This window comes from Pleurodeles waltl, chromosome 9, assembly GCF_031143425.1.
Source record: "Pleurodeles waltl isolate 20211129_DDA chromosome 9, aPleWal1.hap1.20221129, whole genome shotgun sequence".
NCBI lineage: Eukaryota > Metazoa > Chordata > Amphibia > Caudata > Salamandridae > Pleurodeles > Pleurodeles waltl.
In genome coordinates, this window is record NC_090448.1 from 370369158 (window position 1) to 370389583 (window position 20426).

The 20426-nt window shown below is 43.2% G+C and overlaps 1 protein-coding gene across 4 annotated transcripts in view; it reads right to left on the reverse strand.

The window, feature by feature from the left end:
• The window catches only part of LOC138259314 (cytochrome P450 2B19-like), a 566037-nt gene that overhangs the window by 283902 nt on the left and 261709 nt on the right, over positions 1-20426 (reverse strand). For all 4 annotated transcript variants that reach the window (XM_069206941.1, XM_069206940.1, XM_069206942.1 and 1 more), the window contains 2 exons: positions 10383-10532; positions 9096-9256 (listed from right to left, as the gene is read on the reverse strand). In XM_069206941.1, coding sequence (XP_069063042.1) covers positions 9096-9256; positions 10383-10532 — 311 coding nt within the window. The remainder of the gene's footprint in view (positions 1-9095; positions 9257-10382; positions 10533-20426) is intronic.

Here is a 20426-nt window from a genome sequence, read left to right on the forward strand (position 1 = left end):
AAATGCTACTACCCTTTCTTTCCCATTGTTTACTTGCATTAATACTGCTCCCAAACTGCACGCACTAGTGTCAGTAGATAATATAGTGTGTTCTTGGACGTCAAATGGTTTCAATCCCACAGCATTTCGTTTTTAATTCTTCAAATGCTTTTTGACATTTTTCCTTCCATTAGTACCTTTGTCCTTTCTTCATTAATTCACACAACGGTTTGGAAACATTTGCAATTTATTTTTATTTTTTTAACAAATTCAGCATAATACTCAGCTTGCCCTAGGAGAGATCTTAATTGATCTGTGTTGCCTGGACATGGTGCTTTCTCAGTAGTATCCATTAACTTCATTTTAGGTTTTATTCCTTCATACGATATGGTGTGACTTAAATATTCAATACATTTCTGGGCAAACTTGCATTTACTAATTTCTACAGTGAGTCAAGCCTTTTCTAATCTTTTACATAATGTTCTCAAAAGATCATCATGACTTCCTTTGTTCTCTGCCCACACTAGAATATCATCCTGGAAAAATGTAAGTTCTCCATATCTCCTAGGAGCTTCTGCATTACTTTTTGGAAAACGGCCAAAGCAGATGCAAGCCCAAATGCCATATGAATATATCTAAATGCACCTTCAGGAGTTAAAAAATAAGTTAGAGGTTTTGAATCAGGGTGTAACATTATCTGGTGATAATCATTTGACAAATCAAGGGTGGAATACACCTTGCCACCCTTGATGCTTGCTAATAATTGATTTATGTTGGGGATAGGGTGTCGATCTACCCAAATGTTATCTTTCGGATCCCTCAAATCAACACACATCCTAATTTTTCCATTTGGTTTCCGAACTATAACCACTGGACTTAACCATTCTGATGATTCTATATTTTCGATTACACCCATTTCTAAAAGTCTGTCTAGTTCTGCTTTCAACACCTCCCTCAATACTGCAGGTACACTCCTAACCTTATGAATGTTTTCTGTGGCACCATTCATTAAAATAATTTTGTGCAGGAATTTATTCAAACACCTTAAATTACTTCAAAAAAGATTTGGGAATTCAACTTTCCATTTCACCATGTCTTCTTCCTACCAAGACCTGCTCTTCAGCATTCAGATTCAATATTATATTCAACATTCTTTGTTCCTTCCATCCTCATAAACATTGACCACTTTCCGTTACATACACCCAACATGTGGGTTTCCTTTGTTTAAAAAACTATTCTGTTTGGAAACAGCCCACAATCTGTAACTTATTTCCGCCATATCCAAACAACTCTACATTAGTCGCAGATAATTCTACTTTCCCCAACTTGTGCCACATCTCTTGATCAATTAACATATGTGGTGACCATTCATTGATACTGTACATTTAGAAGGGTTACACTCATCTTGTTTTAACATATTAATGACATTTCCTGACTCTGTAGTACATTTTGCATCATCACACACCTGTTCTACCCCATCCGGCAACATTAACACTTCAATATCATCTGTTGACGAACTGTCATTGTCTTCCTCATGTTTAATCTGTATTAAATGTACATTTCCTTTGATTAAATAACCGTGAAAAGTGTCCAATTTCGTTACAATTGAAACATTTGCTTTTAATCGGAGGACAATTCTTTGATTACGCCATGTGCTTGTTGTTACTGCACCTTCTTTCTTCATTAATGAACTTTCCACACTTCTTTACTGATTTTTTATACCTATCCTCTCTTCTTACTTCTTGTATTGCTGTAACTTGTGAGACCTTTTTCTCTAACTCCTTATATAGCGTGTGGTATCCTCAATTCTTTTAGCTACCATTATGGCATTATCTAATGATGGATCCTTTAAACTTAACAACTTTTCTTGTATTTTAACACTACTAGTGTGGTTGATTAATTGTTCCCTTATAATTTCTTCGTGTAACCCTGTAAACATACATGTAACTGGTAAAGCACTAACATATTGATCAACAGATTTACTAGAAACTTGTGCTCTTGAAAAGAATTTGTGTTGTTCCACCACCACACTGAATTTTTTATCATATTGTTCTTCTAGTGCTTTAATCGCTACAGAATAAACATCTTCCTCTTCCCTTTCCTCATCGGAACCTTCTTCGCCTTCAATGTCTGAGTACATACAAGGCAATATCTTCAGTACCTTTCTTCCTTCCACCCCTAAACTATCTTTCAATAACGCTAGCTTCCTATTTGCCACAAAAATGGCACCTCTCAGGGCTTCTCAATATGTTTCAAAGGCCTCTCGCCAATCTTCTCATGACATCACAGGATCTCCTGGGGTAGCTAAAAGCACACAGGGGGAGCAATTGACTGCATTTCTTTTGTTTTTTACTTATATATTGTGAGTGGAACTCTTTTAAATTCCCTACTTATATATCTTCTCTTTAACTAACTGTAAACATGGTAGCCATCTTGGAAGAAATAATTAAATAAATGTGCTACAACACAGCAAGCTAAGTAGGTTAAAAGGCATTAGGTGACGGGGCACAGGCCTGCAAACCGGAGGCTAAGCTAAAAACTAAAATGGATCAACTACAGGATTTCGAGCAGATGTGCAGTTCCTGTGCCTTGACCTGGGATACAAAAAATCACTGGATGCACCGCTCTCTAGGGAAGAAATCCTAATCACATTCAGGTGCCTCAAAACCACAAAGGCCAAAGGCAGTGACGGACTACCCACAGAATTTTAGCATCAGTACTCAGATGTTCTAGCTGACCGACTGTTGGAGGTCTTCAGAGAAGCATTGAACACCGGCTCATTGCCGACTTCCTCACAAGAGATGCTAGTGGTCACGATATTAAAACCGAGCAGAGATCCAACAACGGCCTCAACTGATAGACCGATATTGTTTCTAAACATAGACATGAAAATTCTGGCAGCTCGTCTGTTTCCCCAAATGTCTACATTAATACATCCAGATGAATCAGGATTCATCCTGAGGTGGAACACCCTTCACAATTTAAAACACTTTGCCCATGTTTACCATGCCCACGGCACCTGAGCGATCACTACGCCTTGGCGCTCCTTGACATCAAGCAGACGTTTGAATTCCTGAATTGGTTTATCTGTGGTGGGTGACCCAAAAGATGGGTCTGGGCCCTGGTTTCACTCAGTGGGTTTGCCTCCTCTACACTGACCTGTGCTCCCGGGTGCACTCTGCAGGTGTGGTATCTGAGCCTTTTTGGCTGAGTGGCGGCACTTCACAGGGTTGCCCTCTCTTGCTGCTTCTTTTTGCCATCGCCATGGAGCCCTTGGTGGAGTCCCTGCGACGTACTATGGGCCCATGGGGCATACTGCAGGGAAATACCACCCATGTGGTCTCCCTCTATGCTGAAAATGCTGTGGTGTATCTACGGCAACTGATTTATTCCACGCCTGTTCTACTCAACATCATGCAGGCCTTTAGGGAGGACTCCAGTCTGTGTGTCAACCAGACAAATCTAAATTATTTCCATTGGGACGACTGGTGGGGATCCCAGCTCAAGAGCTGTCTAGAGATGATTACCCCTGGGTGCTGACCGAGGTCCATTATCTTGGGGTGCATCTGACCCTTACAGCCCAAGTGTACCTCAAGCAGAATATTGGCAGGGCGGTGGAGGGAGTGCGAGGCTCGATTTGGTTCTGGAGGGAGCTACCGTTGTCCCTTAGGGGCGAGATTAACATAGTTAGGATGATTATATTGCCTCAATGCCTTTATGCCCTACAGTATTTCTGAATCCTAGATAGTCTGATAGGACCTGTTCAGGGGATCCAAGCGCAGACGTATTGGGCTTGCTACCCTAAAAAGAACATGAGATCGGGGGGGAGCTTGAGGTTCTACATTCAGAACATTATTATATGGCATCCCAGCTACAAAATGCAATTCACTAGCTTGATATGGAAGACAACTGGAAGAAGAGGCTACTGTGAGGCACACATGGAGGAAGGTCTATACCGGTACTCCTGATGTCTGGGTTACAGGTCCCCCCACCTTCCCCTGTGGTGTGAAATCATTGGGGATTTATATCCCGAGCAACGCTTCATTACGAGGGAGGAGTGTAGTAATGAAGTTGTAGATGAAGGCAGGTCCACACAAGTGATGTTATCTTCAGTATTTTATTTCCAGTTATCCTCTTAAGTAAAAAGGAACTTCAACCTCATCCCAGGCATCAGTCTCTCTCAACCGTCCAGCTCAGAATGCTCACCAGCTGAGGAAGAATCTAAATGCCACAGGAGGAGATGGAAGATACCATACACTACAAATATACATTACAAAATACCATAACTCCTAAGAATGTGAACTCACCCAATACTTAAATAATACAACATAATACTGCCTACAATATTATTTGAAGCTATGTACAATACTAATACAATACTAAAACAATACCACAAGGAGTCCAGAGACACTTTTTTTCCTGGGTGAGGGGCAGTATCTCAAATACATGAAGATATCAAGCACTGCTCATGAGGTGTGGCCATCCTTTCCTTAAGTACCGACTAGGTCTAGAGTTTTGTCTATCGTGCTAGACATGACTCAAAGATGCACTCTAATTTTGCACATATACCAGGATCAGCATAATGATCTACCAGTAGCAGTGCTCCGTATACAGATTAAGTGTGAGACAGCCATGGGAGAGCCCTTATCGCCCAGAGATTGGGAAAATATCCTTGAGGAGGTACGGCGGGTCAGCTCCAATGCCTGTTTCTAACTCCTGCAATATAACTTTGTACATCAGACACACCTTACTCCACAAATGCTGCAATTGTTCTATGAAACCCAGTCTGCCAGCTGCCCTCACAGTGGGGCCCAAAAGGCAGATTTGTTACGTATGGTATGGTCATGCCCATCCCTGTCCTACTACTGGTGAAATATATTACACAATCTCAACAGGGCCTCGAGGTGGGATGTACAGATGGAGATCTGGCTGGTGTTGCTGGGACTGCTCCCCTCACCTGCAAAGAAAAACTTAAACAGGAAATTTGTCTATCTCAGGCTTGTGCTGGCATAGAGGTGCATTGCCATTGCATGGCTCTGGCCAATGCCCCTCCCACTTCTGCAGCATGGATGAAAGATGTCACTGAATAGGCAACTGCAGGAGAAGTGCAGATGCACCACGTCCGTAGGGATGATAAACTTGAGGAGGACTTGCAAGCCTGATCGACTATGCTGTCTGATCCCCAGGAGATGCAGGACCTGCCTGCCTTCAGGGATGAGGATGCATAACAATGTTTACTTTAATGTAGGTTTCGGGAGGGATAGGCACAACTCTGGATTTTCGATTAGTGAGATATGAGTGTCTAAGAACTCTCCAACATGCTCCTCTGTCAGATCCATGGTGATGACCCAACACAAAAGCAAACAAGGGGAGGGTGGGGAGTATTATCTGATATTTGATGGCTTGAAGGAGAAAAAAGGGCGTGGATTGCTTTTTCCTCTTCACATTTTTAAGTCTCAGGATCGTGCATACTGGTTGATTTCCGGGGATGCTTATGGGCGGCATAGCTTTCTTTGATGTAGATCTTGTTTCCTTCATAAACCGACCCCTAGTAGGTAGGATTTTAGCTGCTGTGTCTGTACTTGTGTCCCGGATGTTTGTGCATTTATGAGGAGAACAATGAGGATTGCAGGATGAAATACTACTCAATGTTAAGAATTATGTGATGGATTGTATATGTGATATCCCTAAAAAAACAATAAAATTAATTCAAAATGAAAAAACATGGTGCCTTTTTTTGTCTTCTATTACGCGGCACAATTTTGGCAGCCATGCATCAACGCACATACCTTTGGCCCATAGTGCAAGGGTCTGTGTGTTCCCTGAAGCATAGGTTTTAAAATGGAATTGGTCTCTTCCAGTACAAAAACTATGCTTTAAGGCTTTTCACACTTTGTATGTGTGCTGTACTATGTGGCACACATGCATAGTTGGAAAAATGTGGAGACTTTAAAAATGTTTATCCTTGTTAACCCTCTCCTGAAGGAGTATTAAGATTTTGACACAAAGTAATGTCTACTCGTGTTTGTAGATATGTAGTTGCATTAAAAACCCATCGGTGTTTGCATGAGAATACCTATGCTCCACCCATGGAACACCCCTTGATACAAACTAATGAAAAGCAGCGCATAGCACAACTTTGTGTTATGTTGTTACATCATCCAAAGAAAATCCTCAATTCTTGTAATGCTAGGGTCATGTGGCCAGGGGTCTTATGATGTCACTTCCTATGGTGTCATTAACGTCAAAGCGTATGCGTTGTCACTTCTGCTACTCCTGGCATTTTGGTGAATCGACACCCATGTCCCACGACAACAAAAATAAAACATAAATAAAGACAAAAATAAACTGTATTCAAGCGAAAACAAAACCAGTTTTAAACGTTGTGACTTGAGGAATAGGGCCAGATGTACGACCATTTTCTTTTGCAACTTGCAATTTTTTGCTAACTGTAAATTGCAAGTCGCAAAACAAAAAAGTACAACAGTGTCAAGCACTCTGTTTACGATTCGCTAATGCGTTGCAAGGGTCCTGCTTCATTGATATTCAAGAGGCTGGTCTCAAAATGCGACCCATTTGTGAATGGCCACACTCACAGGGATGGTGGCCTGCTGGGGTCACCAGACCACCATGTCTGTGACTGCTTTTTAAATAAAGCAGTTTTTTTTTTAAATGCCTCAGAATGCATTTTTTATTAAATGAAAAGTGTCCACGGGACCACTGCCAGCTCTTAAATGTTTTTGCCACCCCCATTCTTAAAGGGGAAGAGGCCCCTTGAGGACCCCTTCCCATTTGTGAATGGGTTATCACCAATTTGAAATTGGTAATAAGTGAGATTGTTTTGCGATCGCATTCACGGTCATAAAACAATCATACATGGGCCTGTGAGCCCCAATTAAGAAGGGCCACCCTTGTAATGCCCCTTCCTAATTGTGAGTCACAATGCCAATTCTGCGAGTCAGTAACTGGATACCAACTAGTAAACTAGGGATGGTACATCAAACAAGGCCATTTTGCAGTTGCAAAAGGCAATATTCACATTTTGCGACCGCAAAATAGCTTTGTACATATTGGCCCATAATGCCTAACAGAGCTCTCATTCCCTTGAACGTTCAAATTAGACTTCATGTGGCAGAAAATATAAAGTACATGTCCACAATAAACAACCTTCATCAGATTCGAAAAGCACAAGCCTTCAGGATAAGGTTAAACAATGCAGTCAAATTTGCATCAAAACACTATTTTGCTGTTTTTGCTTCTGTAAAACTACCGTTCACATTTATGTTAACGTCCCACCATAATTTCTTAAGGATAAACAACTTGTCTTTGTTGACCAAACAACAACGTTGAGCTAACTCTATTTTAATTACAGAAACTTTCTGTTAGTCAGATCTATGCATTTTGGGACTAATGTGCCCCTTTTCAGCAGAATTAATATTTGCTTTAATAGTGATAATGTACAATATAAACCAATCATTACCCTCTTTGATTCCTAAAGCATTATTCTCTCACCTGGGAAATAACACGGATTTGCCACCTCAAATCTAAAGGAATGTCCTCTAGTTATCATTTTTTTTTCTGTGCTGGAGTGGACAATCTAAGGAAGTCATTTTACTGTGTTATTATCCCGCCTCACCCTTCAGTTAGTTTACTGGTTAAAGTATTTTAACTATTAATATGTTCACACTGTTTCCACTTTTAGAAACCAAAGCATTCTGTTACCTTCACTGATGTCCTTAAGTAAATCCTGTCATCCAACACTAAGGGCCCATTTCTTTCATTTAATTTTCGGCCTCGTTACAAAACGAACATACATGTGGCACAAATAGATGTGTCCGTGTTTGCCTACCGTCTCTTTCAGCAGAACCTGCGTCATTCATGTAAAAACGTGCTTGTCATTCGTTTCTCACGTACAAACGTGCTTTTCAATCTTTTACTCTCATCGCCACTCTTCCATTGACACAAACAGGGCGCACGAGTGTCTTTGGCCTGGCCAAGTTATCTTATGCTTTTAATTTCTTCTTAGTGCATCTTTTAAAAATGTGTATTTTTCAAGGAGGTAAGGGTGTTTGTTGATTGCCTATGTATCACAAGTTAAATAAGATTGTTTCATATTGTAGTACAATATGGGGTAAATAGGAAAAATTATCGAATGTCTATGTAGACCGGATAATGAGAGCCAGGGGCACATGCCACAAGTGAATGGAATGAAACAATTCAATGCAATTGTCAAACATTATTTACACAAGTATGTGCTAATTTACAATGACTGCAAATGTAATTTGGTCCAGTATTTACAAGGTGTATATTGTTCACCTAGAGGATTAGCTGGTCGCATTTAACTACGAGGGAACCTCTTATAAAGGGATTACCATGCAAAGATGCTAGCTCTTTTACAGTCCCTTTCGAACCATAGAAGGAGGTTAAGAAACATCAGTTTCAGTGGAAGGTTATTCCAGTTCAACAAGAATTAAAAGGGTATTAAACCGGATCCTCAAAGCATACTCTTGTGTTCATATTGCAAGGTGGTGCAGGGTTACTGTGCGAGGCATGCCATGGGAATTCCCTCTGTCTATTCATCTCATTCTTCCTCAACTACTCTATCATTCTCCATCTTCCTTCCTTCAACTACTTTTTTTGTAGGTCTATCATTTTTAGTCTCTACTCCTCATGGCCGTTATTGACCAATGTATTCTTCTATTAGTAGAGGCCTGCAGGTTAGCACAGTGCAGCACCCTACCCTTCATGTTAACCCTACTTCATTATCAGAGATCAGAGTTTACCCTTTAAAATTAAGTGTTCGTCCTCAGAAGGTATTTGCAGTGCCATGAGAAACAAACAAAAGTGCTGTAAGGTTTAATCCTGGGGAGACTAATGAATGTGTATCTATTCCCAAGAGGCAAGTTAACTACATCTGCCAGGACCTTTAGCACTTTATTTCCCATGATTACCAAGAAACCAAACAAGGGTTCTCCTTTGTTGAAAGGCGTATAATTATCTCTTGAATTGAAATATAAAATATTGGTATAAGTCATTTCAAAAGAAATAGTACCAGATGATCTTGTAATGAAGGCTGAGAAACAGCTCCAGCAGCGAGGCCCTGAATTTTTCCATACCTGTCCGATAAAAGAACGGATGAAAATGAAATGTTGATCAATGATGTGCAGGATCTGCAGGAATTTCTGATCGTTGTAGTCGAAGCGCTCCCCAAACATAACTAAGCAGATGACATTGGCAACCGCGCTCTGGAGGGGAATCATTGGATCAAAGGCTTTTCCTGTAAGGTTAACAAATTGACATTAAGAGCAGGATTGTTAATGTTCCTTGTAAAGTGGAACCACCCCGGAAATACAAAGCAAGCAAAAAGGGATCTTTTATTGCAAGACCACTGTCTCTGATCAGTTTTGAAACTGCATATAAACCAAAATTACCAGACTTGCTCCTACACCTAGCTGCAAAATGTTCATGTCTACCAGTTCTAACCTGTCAAATTGTGTTATCTCTGCAGCCTTCTCTACATAACTCTCCACTGTACCTCCCATCTATCTACATAGGGATGTCATCAACACTGCGTATAACACATGTAGTATTCGAAAGCCACAATGGGATTAAATGATTCTTTACTGTTCTGTAAGGTCTTCCCTCTCTCATTGTGAGTGGTCTGTGGTATTTTGGACTTGCCAGCAAGCACCAGCAGGGCCTTGTAGATGACGTGACCGATCGGTGCTTTGTATCCTTTCTTTCCATTCCACATTACAATCCACAGCAAGTGGTGCCTTTTATGCAGAATCCGACCTCATCTGCCCCAGTTCAGAAACAGATCCCTGCTAAGCGAGAGTCCATGTACTTAACCCTAAGAGAGATTTCTTTAAGGGTTCATCTTGTCAGATATGTATGTCTAAGACCACCTTCATGCAAAATGTACAGAGGATCGTTTAATACAGCAACACTATTCTAGGTTACTGAGTCCCCGACCACCATTTCCCAGTTCTTGTGAGGAGGGATTACCTTTTCTAGTTGTACTAGCCACATCATATAGCATTACATTTTACGATTTTGATATGACATGGTATCCTGTTTTCCCATGATATTGCTGCAACATATTTCTTAGCTTTTGAAGGGACCTGCCTTTTCCATGTAGAGATCCTATGTCATCAACCTTCGGTACTACATTGTGTAGTATCAGCATTACACTTTCTTCATGTTCCAAACTGAGATGGATCATCTATACATTTTATCTATTCTACAGACTTCTCTAATTATGTGTCCACTCTCTCGCACACAATAAAAAGGCTAACGCAGTACGTATTTGGATGGTATCTGGGTTCTGCCCAGATGCATCCTTTTATATTTGTATTTATCAAGCCTGCAAACATTATCCACATTTTAACTTGGACAATTACCATCTGTGTTTTTCATAACCTTGATAAGATGGAGCGCCTCTTCCTGCACCCTCTCCTCCATGGATCTCTTCCCCATCCCGAAGTTGCGCAGTGTAGTGATGGCAAATCTACGCAGTGTCTGCCATTCTGCTCCATTGTTGTTCACGATACCTGCAAAAAAAACAGAAAACCAAAACATTCTGAGACTTAATAAACGCTTGTTAGGCAACATCCCTAATAAACTCTTGTTAGGCAACATCCCACTGGCTTCCTTAGAAGGCACGAGCTTCAATTATTTCAGGAAATCAACAGTAAGGTCACCAACACTGATTCATTGTCGGATTATGGGCTCCTTAGAGTTGGTCTGTCATGCGGACCTTTTACCGTTTAATTAGAATCAGCCCTGCCCACTGTGGCCCTAGAGTTTTAAAAAAGACTTGAAGTGCTAAATCACTGATTCACGTGGTGCCTGTTGATTTTAGGAATGGACTACCAATGCTATGTCAAAATTGTTTTTTCTTGCCAGGGCATGACATGCTTGAAAGGCAGGGCCTGAAAAAATGGTCAGTGTCCACATGTGTATAAGAAGACTCTCAGTGTGTCAACAACTTTGACTGAAGATTTTTAAAAAATAACTTTCTTTGTATTTCAAAATGTAAAAAATTTAAGTTGGTTTATCATGCCGCTTGGTGTGGTTGGCCAACATGCATTAAAGTGTGGCTGAAAGGGAACGTACAAGTTTGGTGAAAGCACCATCACTAAAAAAAAATAACGATCTGGTGGGTAGGTGGCTTTATGGCTGGGAAACGCGGGCTCCAACAGCTTATGAACCCACATGCCAAAGTCAAATTAAGCCTCATAATTCTTCAATTGTTGTTTAGGATTGTCGGTACATACAGGATTCAGGAAATTAGCTTTTTATCACCCGTATCTAAGATAGTGGAACAAGTCCAAATAATAAGAATCCCCTACGTTTTCATTTCATGAAGAAGTAGTCCATCACTGATACTGTGCAAGGAGGTTTCTGCATTTCTGCATATTCTGGGAAGTGGTGTTGAATCCCAGGGCAATCAGAGACTACTGGGACGCATTTGTGATAATTGGGGCCTTTTGCCCTCTGGTGCCCTGGGCCACTTTACTACTGAACCCACTACAGAGCACCAGCTTCATCTTTTAGAACTAGACCATGAGGGTAGCAAAGCAGAGCGGTCCAAGGTTTACAGTGGGAGATGGTGTGTTAGACACTGAGAACTTAGCAAAGCAGACAATAATAACAACTCAGGGCCAGATTTAGATATTGGCGGACGAATTACTCCGTCACCACGGTGACGGATATCTGGTTTGGCAAATGTAAATCCTATCAGCAAACAGGATGTCTGTCACCTTTGTGACAGAGTAACCCGTCTGTCAATATCTAAATCAGGCCCTTAGTGTCCAGTCTGTGCTTTTAATTATTATTTTTTTATGAAAAGGACATCAATCTCTTCAAAATAATCAATAATGCACAAAAACTATGCATCAGCTTAAATGTAAATTCTATGGAAAGAACAATATGATCTTCACAATACACTATAGTCTACACAAAGCTCCTTCCTACTGTAGTTGGTACAGGCGCTCTCACAATGTCTACACTCTGCATACTGTAGGTTTCAAAAGGTTTTCTCAGCCTCGAAGAAGAGTTATTACAGGATCAGTGGTGAGGAAACAGGAAATTACCATCTTTTGGGTAGTGTATCTGTCGATGTTTGCCATATCTGTTTTGTCAACTGTAGAACGCTGTGCGCTTAAGTCTGCTAACCAGCAGTAAAGTGCCTGTGCTCTTCCTTTAACCATTGTTCAGTCCGAATTGGCATATTTAACTTACTCCTACATTCTTAGGACTACTGGACAGCAGCACCTAATTGCCTAGGCCTGAAGCCATGTTTGCACTATAGTGGCAATGCAAACATGGCTTCAGGCCTTCCATTGTAACCTGGCAGTAGCAGTATAAAAACTGCAATTACACCTGCCAAAATAAACCCTTGGCAGGTAGAAGCCTTTTGTTTAAATACTAATAAGTCACCCCTATGTAGGCCTTGTGGCCCAGAAGGCGGACTGCATGCTATTTAAAAGTAGAATAAGTAGAAATTTAATGTTAACATGTCCTTACAGTGAATAACTCACAAAATCTATTTTTCACTGTGTGAGGCTTTGCTATTCTCTATAGAAAACAGATTAAAATTGAAATAATGTATCCCACGTATTGGGCTAGCTAGAAAAACTGGTAAATAACTATTTTAGTAGTTATTACAACTCAAAATCAATAAAGCTGCATTTTAAGATATAATAAGGAAAAGTAAATTAGAAAGTTACCCTTTCTCTGCCTGGATTGCCAGAAGGCTAATTAGCATACTCATTTGCCAGTTCGAGGCCAGTGATAAGACTTTGAATAGGTGTGAAAAGGTATGGAGTGCCTCCGAGGAGCAACAACATACTGACCTAAATGGGTAGAGAGGACTCCTCCGAGCTCAGCAGCATATGCCGCTGTGAGGTTGACAAGTCTGCTGAGTCACACATAACACTTGAAAGGGAGAGAACAGAATACCAAGATAATTCTTGTGTATCCACTGTCTGGCTTATAAAGGACACTGCGTTTGTCATACCAGATGCCTATCTCTACATATAACACTCAGGGGGCACTTGAAAGGAAGGAAACAGGATTCCAAGACAACCCTTGTGCATCCACTGCCTGGTTGCTGAAGAATACTGCTGTTGTCCTACCAGACTTGTCTGTCTCTAGTTTTTATATATAACACATGGATCGCACTTGAAGAAAGGAAACAGGATGCCAAGACAGTTTTTGTGTATCCACTGTCTGTCAGGGGTCAGGTAACTCCTTGTCTCATTTGCAACTTACCCTGTGGTTTCCTACTAAACAATGTCATTCCCATGAACACCCCTGGGCCAGTGTGTGTACGGACATTGGGGCACCTATGCACCTGTAATGTGAAATGACCCAATGTTTATTTGTACTGCATTCAACACTGGCTTGTATTAGGATTGACTTGTTTGCCTTGAAATAATCATGTGTGTTTATTTTGTGTAGTACATACAGTCCTGGCCTGTATTGATATGCTCTTGTTTTGGCTTTTGGACATAAGCATGTTGTTATAAATATATAGGCATAGAGTCCCTGCCTTGTGAATGGGGCCCTTGCACCCAAGCTGTTAACCCTGTGTAGCTTTTCAGCTCCAGGACATTCACTAGCCCTCACACTGTGTTTACAAGGGTTTGTGTTCCCATGCAAGGCACGTGACCTGAAGGCAATGATTGGCTCAACAGGTATGAAAGTCACGCCCAGGTTGCCACCCGATGCTTGCCTTTGTGTATCTTGCTGGAGCAGTGCTCCTTCCTCGCGCTAGCTGGTATTCCTGTTAAGCCCAGTCTCTCTCTGCGATGACTCATCCCAACATCTGCGGGCTCCTTGCCTTCACCTGATTACAGCAAAAGAGGAGCATGAACAGAGGCAGATGTATGTGCTTTGTATTTAATTGCACACTCATGCCCTTGCGCCCAAATAAAACCATGCTAGTCAGTTTTTGTGGTACGCGCTCAGGTCTACTGAGATTCTTTGAAACAGTATGAGTGGGCTCATTTCTTGTGGAATACCAAGATGTGAATAGACTTGGAAACATAAAACAGGCTATTTTTATGGTGATTTGTATAGCACACTAACTACCGGAAAGGGTATTGAAGCACTTGGGCAAATGTGTAGGTGTGTGGTTCCAGGTGTTTATATGAAGAGCCAGGAATTCAGCTTCTTGAAGAACTCAAGAAGTGAGGAGGATGCTTTGATTTGCTGAGGGAGGCCTTTCATGTCTTGGGTGTGATGCAGAAGAATGAACAACCCCCAGTTTTGCTTTTGTGGATTTGAGGAGTGTGTGAATAGGAGTTAGGTAGAGCTTAGGTGTCAGGTGGATTGGTCAAAGTTTATGCCGCTGTTCAGGTATTCTGGTCCTGTGTTGTGTAGGGCTTTGTATGTGTGCATGAGAAGATTGAATTGGCTGGGGAGCCAGTGAAGTCTCCTGAGGTGTGGTGTGATGTGGGTTCAGTGTGGGAGATCGAGAATGAGTCCTGCAGTGGTGTTCTGGATGGTCTGGAGTCTGTGTAGGAGTTGTTTCCAGCGTATACACTGTTGCCACAGTCCCGCCTGCAGGTAAGGAGTGCTTACGTGATGGTCCGTCTGGTGATCTGAGGCAACCATTTGAAGATCTTCTGCAGCATGCATAGGATGTGGAAGCAGGAGTTGCACAATAACTTGAACCATCATGCTGGGCTTGTCATCTTGAATGACCCCTAGATTTCATGCCTGGTCTGTTGGTGTGGTCCTAGCTCCGACTTAAAACATGGAAATATCACAGATAAGCAAACTGAAATCTTAGCAGCTATGGACCCAGACCAAATTAACTTATTGCATGGCTCCTCTTCAAGACCTGCAGCTGAGCTCTACTGGGCCCTGGCATGGCCTCTCGTAAGTGATCCCAACACATGAAATGCATGAACCACTAGTGTTGGAAAATGGGTTATTGGTAAGGGCAGGTAGGTACCTAAACTTAGCAATAGGCCACTAACCTCCACTTAGGTCCAGTTAGGTCTCAGTAAATTAAACCCAGCTCAACCCTTGGTAGCTTGGCAACAAGCGTCAAGGCTTAACCTAGGAGACAGAGTGTAACGCACTCAAATATCACAAAACAGTAATTAAATAAAACACAGGAAACAGTTTAAAAATCCAATACCAATTTATAAAAATAGATTATATTTTTATCTTTAAAATTACACAAAAAAGAATAAAATCGGATAAGAGGACCCGGAGATATGAATTTTTAAAGAATTATTGTTTTTTAGCGCCTAGAAACATAAAGCGCCAATCGGGTCATCTGGTTGCACCTCGACCAGGGCAAAGTCAAAGTTTAAGGCCGACTGCGATGGAGCCCTGCTCGGCTACAGGCCGCAGGAGGCCTCGGTTAAAAGTTTACCTTCACACTTAGTCTCTTTTTCGAAGATTTTCTTCAGCAGGACGAACCTGCCAGTCCAATCCGACCTCCTGGAGCCCTTCAACGGATACGCGATGCGGGAATCCTCGGTGGAGATTTTTACCTTCGGACTTAGTCGTTTTTTCGAGGTGAAAATCCTTCGACCGGGGTAAACCTGGATCTTGATCCGACGTCCGTGGAGCCCTCCTCGGATACGCTGGCTGGGAGGTCCCGGTCAACTTTTTACCTTCGGACTTAGTCTCTTTTTATGAGATTTTCATTACCGGGACGAACCAGCAAATCAGGCCGGGTTGCGGTTGAGGCAAGCCGGCTAGAGTTGCCGCGGTGGGTCGGTCCCTCTATGGAGCTTTTTTTCAAAAGTTCTCCAAACTTCTGGGGCTTCTCCCAGATGTCCTTTTAAGGTTCTTTTGAGGTCCACAGCTCACCCCAAAGGTCCAGAAGTTCTGATATGGTCCTTGGGGGTGCGGACTACAACTCACAGAATGCACCTGGCAGAAACTCTTTTTGGCCACTGGGCAGCAGTCAGCTGGTTGATTTCTTCAGGAGTTGGTGCAGGGGACTCTGGTTAGCAATTTTTCACCTGTAGCAAACAGGGAGTCCCTCCTTGAACCAGTTGAAGCCAGGCAAAGTCCTTCTTGTTGTGAAACCCAAGTGTGCAGCTGGTGCAGTCCTTCTGAGTGCAGGTTCTAGGTGCAGGCCAGGGGTCCAGCAGGGCAGTCCTTCTTCTTCTGTAGTTCTTCCTTGTTGGATGTGGTAGGGAACTGAGGTGTGGGTGAAGGTATGCTAGTTTTATCCTTGCTCCTGGGTAAAAAGCAGGGGGGTTCTGGTTCTCCAATCAGGTGCGGGGTCCTTCCCCCTGTGATGACCACTTCCTGGGAAGTGTGGCAAAAATCAATCCTAGGAGGCAACATTCTCAAAAAATTCATCATGGCTGAATCTGTTTTTTGGAGGTTACATCTGGCTGAGCCCACCCTCTGGTGTGGCTAAAAATCATAAACACACCCCTCTCCTGCCCTCTCCTAATCTAATCAAGGGGGCACCTAGTTGTCTGGGGTTGCAGGATGTGGGGGTGTTGCTGGTTGCTCCAAATGTCCTTCTCTGCCTTTGAAGACCAGTTTGGCAGCCCTCCCCCTTCCTGCCTCACCATCTGCTGAGGGGAGATTCCCTCCCACAGGCAAATTCCTTTGTGTGAAGCCAGGCCACTTCACACCTCATCAAGGCAGCCTGGCCAGGCTGCTAGAGGCTGGCCAATCAGGGCACAGCAGCAAAAACAATGCAGGGCTGAAATTGGCAACTTTTCAGGTAAAGTTTAAAACTCTTTACCTGAACAAGTTATAATAAATCCAACAACTGGAATTTGAGGGGTTTACTATAACAATTCATTTGATACCAAACTCTTGGTATCCATCATTTAAGGGGACTTTAAAAATTAAAATAATGTCTCCCCATTCTAGCCTAGGAAGGCCATTTACTACAATGAGGGAAAAACTAATTATGTTGTTTTTACCTCACCAGGGATTATTAAACTATTTTTTATAAAGTCTCTGCTTATAGTTACATGGCACCCAGCCTTAGGGGCACATAGGGCACACCTTAGGAGTGACTTACATGTAAAAATAAGGTAGTTTAAGACTTTGGAACTACTTTTAATTCCAAAGTCGAATTTGCATATAACCTTAATTTAAAAGCAGCCAGCAAGGCAGGCCTGCCTTTAAAATGACACTGGGCACCTCAGCTATGCTGTGGTCCCTAAACCTACATGCCCTACCATATACTAGGGACTTATAGGTAGGGTAACTTAGGCAATTATAATTAGCCTAATTTGCATATTGATTTTACACATAGCACAGGCCCTGGGACTGGTTAGGAGTATCCAGGGCACCATCAGAGTCAGGAAAACACCAGCAAAAAGTGACAAATGGGGGCAAAAAGTTAGGAGGCCTCTGCAATCAGCCCTGTTTTCTCACAACTAGGGAGGAGCAGCTGCCTTTCAGCAACCCCTTCCTGACAACACAGACTTATGAGATGTGCTTGCTGTACTTTAGGATGAGAGCAAGATGATCTGGGCAGAAAGTATACCAGGGCGTGATTAACATGACAATAATATGCAAATATATTGTTAAGCATAATGAGAGTGTGGCTGTAAGACAACAGTTCGTGAATTGGTACAATCGAGTGACTTTATTGCCATTTTGCTTATATGAAGGAACAACTATTGTTTAATGTAAAGTCAGAAATCGTACTACAACTATTTTAAATGTCTAGCTCAGAGATTGTTCACATTGTTAACATCACTGTCTGTCTTTTAGGACTTCTAGTACCTAGAGGTCTGTCCTTATCATGTTCCCAGGAGAAAAGACACAACCGCAGCAGAAAGTCCCTGGATGCCCAGCAGAGAATAGGGATTAGAAGAGTCGAGGTTGCGGTGTTCCTTTGTCACAGTCTGCACGTCTCTTACCGCTGTAGGCTGCAGTGCTTGGAGGGACGGGTGGTTTCTTACTGGTTCTGGACTGGCCAAAATGAGGGCAACCCCTTCTAGTAGCCACGGTTCTACTGACTAGAAAATCGCCAAGGCAGACCGTACCCTCCAGAAGGAGTCCCAGAGGAAAAACCCAAGTAATGGGGGAAAAAACTCTATCACAGGAACTCCTGAAAAAGTGGAAAAACAATGAAAAATACAAAATAGAAATCAATCCTCAGGGAAAAATGCATGACAGAGAAGAAACTGGAAACAGGAGCGAGGATCACCACCAGGACGGAAGTGTTTGCAACGCAAGGAAGGAGAGAACTGTATTGCTTATATACGATGAAACTGGAAGTGACAAAACAGGAAGAACGTAGAACACCATCATGGATTGGAAAAAGCCACACAGAAATGAATTAGACAAAAAACTAAGTAGAAAAGAAAAGGGAACAAGGCGTGCTGGGAAGACAACCACCACAGAAGAAGACAATATGGACGACCAAGAAGAAAGAAGATGTGAAGACAGAAGAAAAAGAAGAAAAAAGGACCATGTAAGGTACGTGTGAAGGGAAATCAGGGAGGCTGCCAGGGGCCGCAACACGACATGGAGCACAAAATGTGCCTCCTGGGCTGCACTGTGGCACAAAACACCAAACTAGCACCATAAAACGTGCCCCTGCGGTTCCGGCATCCCAACACATGGACTGCTGGCCCGACCCCGGCCTGAAAAATGGACACCGCTGGAGTCCGTGGCATCACATTCTATCCCTCTCCTTCCATATTCTCCCTTCCATCTTGGGACACCCGCCAGAGCTCCCAACTCCACGATGGAGTGCTGAGAGGTGTTTTAGGAGGTCAGGAAGTCTGGCATCGCCCCTGTAGAATACCTGTCATTCAAGTGAGGGGTTGCAACACTGTCTGGCTGCTGAAGAATCCTACTTTTGTCCTACCATACTTCTGTCTTTGGGTTTAGTTTGGTTAGAGTGGCTGCCTAAAATTGACTTTTAGTGTTAGATGTGGTAGGACATGATGATTGCAATAGTACACTCCCAATCACACCCCAGCCCTCGGAGTCCAGGTCTTGTGTGGCCAAAGACCTTTGCCATCTAGAAAATGCCCAAAGTGGGTAAGGCTGGCCTCTGGAACTTTTACCCCTTTTATCAGGACATGTCCAAGAGTCCTTCTCACCCAGCAACTAGCTTCAGACATAAATGTGGCACCTCCAGGCAGCCACTGCAGAATACTGCTGGACCTGAGGAAACCAGAAGAGGATTGGGCCTTCTATCTGGCACCTGAGAAGAGTCCTCAAGGACTGAACATGCTTCCTCTTGTACCCAGGACAAAAAGAGTGGACTCCAAAGGTCATAAGGCTGCAGTCCTGTCCAAGCTACAGGGATACAATAAGAGGCCTTTCCTGCAACTGCCCAGATAGAATATATGTCGGAACCACGCATGCCTGAACAATATGGTTGGAACAACGACGCATTATTACAACTAATGCCTTTACCACAAATGCCTTAACAACAATTTTTCATTAAAAATGCATTCCTTGTAAAGGTATGTGTGGACCGGAATGCGTGGTTCCAGCATGCAACCCCCCTGACCCCCACCTCTGCCCCTAAAACGTCTGTGCCCCTCTACCACTGCCCCTAAAACTACTCAACCCCCACACAGCCCCTAAAACTACCCCAACCCCGCACCTAATAATACCCCACCCCTAAAACCTAAACTACCCCAATCCCCCACCCACCACAAAAACCTAAAAGTACCCTGACCTCCCTCCCCTGCCCCTAAAAGCTGTACTAACCCAACTCACCCCTAAAACTACAGCGACCCCCAAACCTGCCCCTAAAACTACCCCGACCCCGCACCCCTGCCCCTAAAACCTAAACTACCCCGACCCTCGCCCCTAAAACCTAAACTCCACAGACCCCCCACCCCACCTCTAAAACCTACACTACCCCAACCCCCACCCTGCCACTAAACCACCTCGACCCCCACCCCTAAAACTACCCCACCCCGCCCCTATAACCTAAAACTACCCCAATCACCCACCTTCCCCTAAAACTACTGCAACCCCCCCACCCTCACCCCTTAAACTTAAAAGTACCCTGACCCCCACACCTAAGACTACCCCAACCCCCACCCATGCCCCTAAAACTACCCCAACCCCCCACTGCTGCCCCTAAAACTACTGCAACCCGCAACCCCATCCCTAAAAGTACAGCAACCCCCACCTGCCCGTAAAACCTAAAAGTACCCCAACCCCTCACCCCGCCCCTAAAACGACCCCGACCCCACAACCACGCCCCTAAAACTTAAACTACCCCAACCCCCCACACCGCCCATAAAACTACTTCAACCCCCTCACCCTGCCCCTAAAACTACTGCAACCGGCCACCCCGCCCCTAAAACTATCCCAACCCCCCACTCGCCCCTAAAACTACTGTGACCCCCCCACCCCACCACTAAAACCTAAAAGTATCCCGACCTGCCACCCCTAAAACTAAAAACGACCCCGACCCCCCACCCCCAAATCTACCACGACCCCATCCCACCCCAAAAATG